Source organism: Rhamphochromis longiceps, linkage group LG14 (genome assembly GCF_057381845.1).
Source record: "Rhamphochromis longiceps isolate RC_006_pf linkage group LG14, R_longiceps_female_GT1.1, whole genome shotgun sequence".
In the NCBI taxonomy this organism is placed as follows: domain Eukaryota; kingdom Metazoa; phylum Chordata; class Actinopteri; order Cichliformes; family Cichlidae; genus Rhamphochromis; species Rhamphochromis longiceps.
Genome location: NC_140570.1, coordinates 27167870 through 27175387, shown reverse-complemented (window position 1 = coordinate 27175387; position 7518 = coordinate 27167870). Strand labels below are relative to the sequence as shown.

At 40.6% G+C, this 7518-nt stretch overlaps 1 protein-coding gene across 1 annotated transcript; it reads right to left on the bottom strand.

Annotated features, from left to right (window-relative positions):
* Positions 1 to 1713: 1713 nt before the first annotated feature.
* On the bottom strand, positions 1714 to 4824 carry LOC146654230 (extracellular calcium-sensing receptor-like). The gene is made up of 6 exons (XM_085429305.1): positions 4736 to 4824; positions 4316 to 4598; positions 3641 to 4213; positions 3162 to 3284; positions 2827 to 2950; positions 1714 to 2612 (listed from the first exon to the last, which is right to left on the bottom strand). The coding sequence occupies exons 1-6, from the start codon at positions 4822 to 4824 to the stop codon at positions 1714 to 1716; spliced, it is 2091 nt and encodes a 696-aa protein (XP_085285431.1).
* Positions 4825 to 7518: the final 2694 nt, after the last annotated feature.

The window sequence follows — 7518 nt, the reverse complement described above, 5'->3', positions numbered from 1 at the left end:
CGGAGCCGGAGATCGACAGACGGATTGGGGCTGCAGCTGCAGCTGTAGTAATGGCCTCTCCCTTAGAGATAGGGTGAGAAGTTCGGCCATCCGGGAGGGGCTCAGAGTAGAGCAGCTGCTGCTCCACATCGAAAGGAGCCAGCTGAGGTGGTTCGGGCATCTGACAAGGATGCCCCCTGGGCGCCTCCTGGGTGAGGTGTTCCAGGCATGTCCCGCCGGGAGGAGGCCCCGGGGCAGACCCAGGACACGCTGGAGAGATTATATCTCTCGGCTGGCCTGGGAACGCCTTGGTATTCCCCCGGATAAGCTGGAGGAGGTGGCTGGGGAGAGGGAGGTCTGGGCCTCTTTGCTTAGGCTGCTGCCCCCGCGACCCGGCCCCGGATAAAGCGGATGATGATGGATGGATGGATGGATGGATGGATGGATGGATGGATGGCATACGGTACTTATAAACAAAATGATATTGTTTGGTTAGATATAAAAACAACTTGCCACTGTTGCTGGAGAACATAAAACATATGCCACACAAGCATGTTCACAAGCAAATCCTTCAATCTATAATAAATGACGGGGTCACCAATACATGTAGCCAAGAAGTTAGGTGCTTGTATTAATGTGCTGGGTTGAGTTTGGCATTTTTAAACCTTATTAATTGCTCTTCTGCCAAAGGGAGACTGCATTTGTCTGTTTCTCTAGAAAGTCATGTAATAATAAAATAAAATAACATGAAAATGTCAGATGATTTTATTTAAAGTTATTATGACATTTATATAAATAAATTATTCACACAACATTTATGTGTTCCTTTCAACATTCCTGAAATTATTCAGAATTTACCATACAGGTCACTTTAGTATTAAATCTAGATGGTACGAAGCACTATATCATTTCCAGAAATGGCCCACTACATTACACAAGTAGTGCCAACATATTGCCAAACAGCAGTTGCCTCAAGAGCTGCTTTACCCTTCAAATGGAACTAAGAGCATGTGGTAGAAGGGAAAGTTTACGCCAGTTTTGTTCATTTATTGGGAAAGGCAGGCACATAAAATGTTATTCTTACTTTACTGGTGTAAATCAATGACCCACTAGAAATCACACAACAGCTGCAGCAGGGCTTTGATAAATGTTTACTTTTACAGATGTAACTGATGTAAGACTTCACATTATTCCTCATTTTAGGAAAGCAGAAATCTTTAGTGGTTGATTTGTTAATTTTACACAGTTTTTTACATTTATGGATCACAGACATAGGACATATAATTATTCCCCTGATAAGTAGTAAATGTAGCTTATTTCTTCCTTTTGCATTTCATGTCATATTTCATGTTTTTTCAATGGAACACATGATTATTTCAAAGGATTTACTGTGGTTTGTTTAGAATAGTGTTACAGAGACTGATAAGCAGGCAACAGTTTATTTTTTTAATCTTAAATTGTGTTGCATGTGTGTGCATGTCTATGTTTAGATGGACAAAATTTGCATACAATTACTGTCATACATTTCTTTCAGCAGCATAGAACATATCTTTCAATTTACTGAAATGTTAATTATAAATCCTTTATCAGTCACAAATTACATTTAAATATGTATATACCCAAACTCTGTTATTTAATGTGTTGCAGACTTTTGACTCAGAATGTTTACTAAAGTAATATACATGTAAACAAAAAAAAAGACATAACTTTAAATTGTTAAGGTTTTTTAATCTTTTAGTTTATAGTTTTTCCCATAATATGTTTCTTGGTATTTTTTTCTGGCTTAAGAAATATTATGTAACACTTGGGTGCAAAAATGCTACTTAATAGGCCAAAAGCTGAAGACAAAATTGCAAATATTTCTACAGCTACAGTGAACTTTCCAGGAGAGCTGATGTATGCTGGGATGAAGGTAATCCACACAGCACAGAATATCAGCAGGCTGAATGTGATCAATTTGGCTTCATTGAAATTATCAGGAAGTTTTCTTGCCATAAATGCCAGGATCAAACAAATGATTGCAAGGATCCCTATGTATCCCAACACTGCATAAAAAGCAAACTCAGAGCCTGTGTTGCATTCAAGAACAATCATGTTGTTGCTGGATGTGAACAACTTGTGTGGGTGAGGTGGGTTTGAAGTCAGCCATAATGCACATATTACCACTTGAATCAAAGTGCAGGAGCAAACAATGATTCTTTGTTGTGCGTGACCAAACTTTCCAGCAACTTTGTTACCAGGAAATGTGGCTTTGAAGGCTGTGACAACAACAATGGTTTTTCCCAAGACACAGGAAATGCAAAGGGCAAATGTCACACCAAAAGTGGTGTGACGCAGCATGCATGACCAGACTGTTGGCTTACCTAGGAAAGTGAGAGGACAGAGAAAGCACAGAAAAAGAGAGAATAATAAGAGAGAGCTTAGCTCAAAGTTACTGGCTTTCATCACGGGAGTTTCTTTGTTGTGGACAAAAACCACCATTGTGGCAAGAGATACTGAGGCCCCTAACAGGGATACAAATGTTACAGCTATTCCCATGGGCTCCTGATATTTCAGGAACTCAATAGTTCTAGGAATGCACTTATCTTTTCTCTCATTGGACCAGTATTCCTTTGGACAAGGTGTGCAGTCTGCTGCACCTGTTGAAGATAAACAGAACACATGAATGATGGATCTAGATGCCATTCTAGGAGAATAGCAAATTATAATATATTAAAATTGTAATTTAAAAACTCAGTTGAAAAAAGATGCAGTAAAACATTGATATTGCAAATATTATATATATGGAGACACTGAATTTGTGGTTTTACATTGTGTGCAACAGAAATGCATAAACACTTTACCTACCTGTTGAGTTGGCAATAGTTCCCTCAGCACAGGGTACACAGTCAAAACAACATATAGGTTTTCCCTGAATTTGAGCTTTTCTGGTTCCAACTGGGCAAACATTAGAACATACTGATGTGGGCACCTGTGACAAAAGAAACTTTAAAGTATTGTATCAATGGCAGACTATGTGTTAACAAAAGAATAAAAAGGTGAGATACTATAAGTGTACAGTATTTAAAAAAAGAGAGAATTACTGTTTTCCCTGTCCTCCACACTATCTTTTCCTCCTCGATGCTGAGCTTGTAATCACCATTTGCAGCAAATGTCAAATTACCAAGTGTCACATGATGCACTTTTCCATTTATCAACTGCCAGTTAATAATTTCATAATTAGCAGGAGGATCACCATTCTCATCAAAATACACCTCGGCACCAAAGTGATTTGTGAAATTTACCCTTTGTAAGCTTTTACTGACCTAGAAAGGAAGAGATTATGTATTAGATACAATAATAATATAAATGCTGGATTTTTGTGGGGGTTTTTTTATTTTTTCAAATTTAAACATGATACACTATTTCACACCTCCTTGTGCTGCATTTCTGAAAGATTCAAGCATAGCGTTACAGGTTTTTCTCCAACGGGTTTGCAAAATATCAGCTGATGCAGGGCGCGTGCGATAGCATAAACTGCTTTATAGACATTATGGGTTCCTCTGAGCTCTGTGACATCGAAGAAATCATGGTCGGAATTCATGAATGTTTCATTGCCTGTACATCTTTTTAATGTGGCCTCAGTACCTGTATTTCCAGGTAAAATAGGTGTGCAGCCCACCATATTCTCCCAGAAATCCCTCATAAAAGGTGCATGTGGATCTGTATATGGATTTATACTTGTAAGAAATTGTTTTAGTTTAGGAATAGCCTTCTTCTGCATTACAAATCCAAGGGTTCCACCAAAAGCTGTGTAGATTTCAGGTGTGGAGGGTCGAGGTGCTGTTATCCAGGCCACACAAGAAATCCACTGAATTCCTGTAATGTTCTGGTTCACAATCTCTTGCATCAAAGGATAAAAGTCACCCTCAGCAGCAAAAGCCAAAATTACTTTGACAGATGACTGTTTTATTATTTCCACAACTTCTAGAAATTTATCTCTTGTGTACGTGCGTAGAACTGATGCAACAAAAGCAACACAAACCCCAAACTTTTCAACCTTCTCCTTAAAAGCAAGAATTCCATTACGTCCAAAATCATTGTCTGACTGTATGGCTCCAATCCACTGCCATCCAAAATGTTTGACTAGTGCAGCCAAAGCTTTTGCAAGGTAGTAGTCACTGGGGATTGTTCTAAAAAATGTAGGATATTTAGTTCTGTCACTCAGACAAGCACACGTTGAGAAGTGACTTACCTGTAGAAGAGAAAATAACACTGAAACAGTGTGCAACAGCATACAATGCCAAAACATCAAATATCACTTAGCATCATAAAACATAATTGTATCTCTTACTACTGGCACATGGAATGTTCCAAAAATTCCTGCCACAGCTATTGACTGAGTTGATCCTGCCTCTGCTATGACTGCAGTTACAGCTGGTGGGCAATGAGAAGTCACATCTACCTCCTCTGCTCCACTAGCCAGTGTTAGTGCGGCGCGTAAAGCATTTGTAGGAGAATCACAAGAGTTAAGGATCCTATAGCCAAGAGATATGTTTGGAAGGAGAGCTGGATCATTGTTGATTTCTTCAATAGTAAATATAACTGCCTGGGTCCATCGAAAAACTCTCCAGTCAAACCTAAAAACATTATAGTGATTGATAACAGTCATAAAGTAACCAAGCTACTGCTTCACATATAAAGTACAATGACAAGAATTTAAACAAAAATAAACATCCATGCATGACAAACGAAAGCCACTTGTGTTAAATCATACCCTTCACACTGCACTTTAGGTGGCTCCTTATCGAATGCAGAAGTGCTGATTATTTCTTTGTTGAAAATCGGGAAGATTCCTCCGATCATTATGTCACCTTCCTTAAACAAACTTGGCATATCAAACCTGCCTAACAGTTCACATCCAGATACTGTGTTCGTGCTGAGAACACAGAGAAAAAGAAGGATACCTCTTTGCATGTTTGCACTGTATTGCCACATATGCATGAGAGCACAGTTCTTATAACAACAGTATTGGATGAACTCAGATGATCTATCATTTCCCAAAGGGCATAGTGATCTCAGGTTGGAAAGCTTAGGACAACACTGAAATGCTCTACATATGACCTATAGTCATATACTCAAGATCCACTTTGCGTGGCGCTGTCACTTGGTGTTCGCTCTTTGTGCGGTAGAGTATCATCTTCTGTTCTAACACACAGTGGTGTTTTTGTGAAGCTTATCTGCCTAGCAGTTTTGTTAAAACACTTATAGATAACTTATTTTTTCATGGAGTAATCTTCACATGCTTTATTCGAAGCACACTCTCCTTGTAGTCACTTGCTAATTTATAGTCAAAGTATTCACTCACTGTCTTTAGGGTTTCTTTTTTCTTTTTTTCTTGTCTTTAGGGTTTTACTAGCTTATTTTAGCTCGTAGCCACCTTGCTATCAGCATGGCCTCTTCACCTGTCCCTCCTGCACTTTCCTGCTCATTGTGTCAGATGTTTAGTTACTCCTCAGCCTCTAGCAATTATGTTGCTTGGAATAAATGTAACCTATTTTTAACTCTGGAGGCCATGATCAATGAATTGGAGACTCTGCTTCGCACCCTTGAAAACCACATAGCTAGCCAGTCCCCTGTAGCAGACTATCCCAAGCAGCCAGGGAAACAGGCTGGCTGGGTGACGGTAAAGAGGAAGCATAGTCTTAAACAGATGCCCCATCAACCTGTTCATGTGTCCAACCATTTTTCCCCACTCAGTGATACACCTACTGGGGATCAGACCCTGGGAATTGGAACTTCTATTCTAAGATGTGAGGCTGTCATATCGCGCCATCAGCCATCACCAGTAGGCAGTAGGTGAAGTGTCTTGCCCAAGGACATAACGACCGAGACTGTCCGAGCCAGGGCTCGAATCGGCAACCTTCCGATTACAAGACGAACTGCCAACTCTTGAGCCATGATCGCCTTGGTATTGTGTGGGCTGTCCTTTTCTGTGCCCACAGAATATGGGCTTTGTATATCTAGATTATATCCTGGGGACCAGCATCTCGGAGGAACAGCACATGTCCCACCTGCATCAGGTTTTTTCACGCTTGGCAGCACATGCCCTGATCATTAACCCATCTAAACGCCAGTTTGGTTTGCCAGTTCTGCCGAGAATAAAGTTGGAGTAAAATATTGGGATCTCTCGTGTCATCCTTACATACCTCCTCAACATGAACATATCAGATGATTTTATTTAAAATTATTATGGCATTTATATGAAGAAATTATTTGCACAACATTTATTTATGTGTTCTTTTCAACATTCCTGAAATGATTCATAATGCTTTGTACCATCTAGTATGAAATCTAGATGGTACAAACTGTCAGGGACCTGGGTCTGAGCGACCCAGGGTCCATGAGCAGTTGTTCGCCTTTTTTATGTTTTGTGAAGATGTGTGTGCACTGTTCTACTGTCTGGGGGTTTGTCCATGTGTGTATGTATAGGGAGGTGTGTGTGTGGCTGTGGCTGTAGCCAATGTACTGAAATGTGCTACAGGCACAGTCAGGCCTGAGGATGGCTGGCCACGACCGAGGAGGATGCGACACACCTTCTGTGGATCAGCGTGGGCGGCCGGAACTACTTAATGGCGTGGTGAAGCCTCCACCAACACGGGGTTATTGCGTGAGACTCCATGTCAGTGTTGTTTAGTGTCAAGTCTAGTGTGTGTATGCCCGCAGTAGTTAAGTGTCTTGATGGCCGCTTCTATCATTTCCTGCAGGAGTAGCATGGAAAACCCGAGTACTGCGAGCACGAGCAGTGCAGACACATGGAAGCGGAAAGCACAAGACACAGACTTATTGGGAAGGAAGACACAGCACAGGAGTCAGGGAAACTCATGGGGATGGTTTATGTGAATATCTACTGCACTGTAAATAAACGCACTGCTAAGCACACAGAGTCCAGCATTTGGGTCCTCCCTCCCGTACTTTCCCAGAATAATCCCGCCAGACATGGACCCAGCGGACTCCGAGGAGAGGCTTAGGAGGAAGGTCACGGACAAAGTTAACTCATTCACTGCCATTGACGTCTATAGACGTCAATTGAAAAACTTACGTTGACTGCCATTGACGTCTATAGACGTCAATTGAAAAACTTACGTTGACTGCCATTGACGTCTATAGACGTCAATTACATTTTTCAATGGGAGGGGCTAGAATACAACCTCGGGCAGCTGGTCAGTGAAAACTGAAGCCCACCAGCAGTAAAAGTAGACCTGCAAGGAGGTGCAGGGTTTGCGCACGTAAGGGATTGCGCAGTGAGACAAAAATGTGGTGCAAGTCTTGTTGTGTGCCCTTGCATCCCGGAAAGTGTTATAATGATTACCACACAAAAGTGAATTATTCATTGTGAATAAATGTTTCACTATGTACATTTTATTTTTTCATATATTTGTAAATAAATTGTTTTGATAAAACATAACCTTTCTCAGTGTTATTTCTGTTTTATAGAAGTGAAAAACTATTTTATATGTTAGAGGTGTCACAAAGCAAGAAATATTAGTGTCAAAGGCA

Coding starts and splice junctions, on each gene's coding strand:
- LOC146654230 (XM_085429305.1), bottom strand. CDS start 4,824: ATGATCGGAGGAATCTTCCCGATTTTCAACAAAGAAATAATCAGCACT. Junction 2,951..3,161: donor GGCAGTTGATAAATGGAAAA/GTGCATCATGTG, acceptor CTTTTGTCACAG/GTGCCCACATCAGTATGTTC. Junction 2,613..2,826: donor AACTATTGCCAACTCAACAG/GTAGGTAAAGTG, acceptor CAACAGGTGCAG/CAGACTGCACACCTTGTCCA.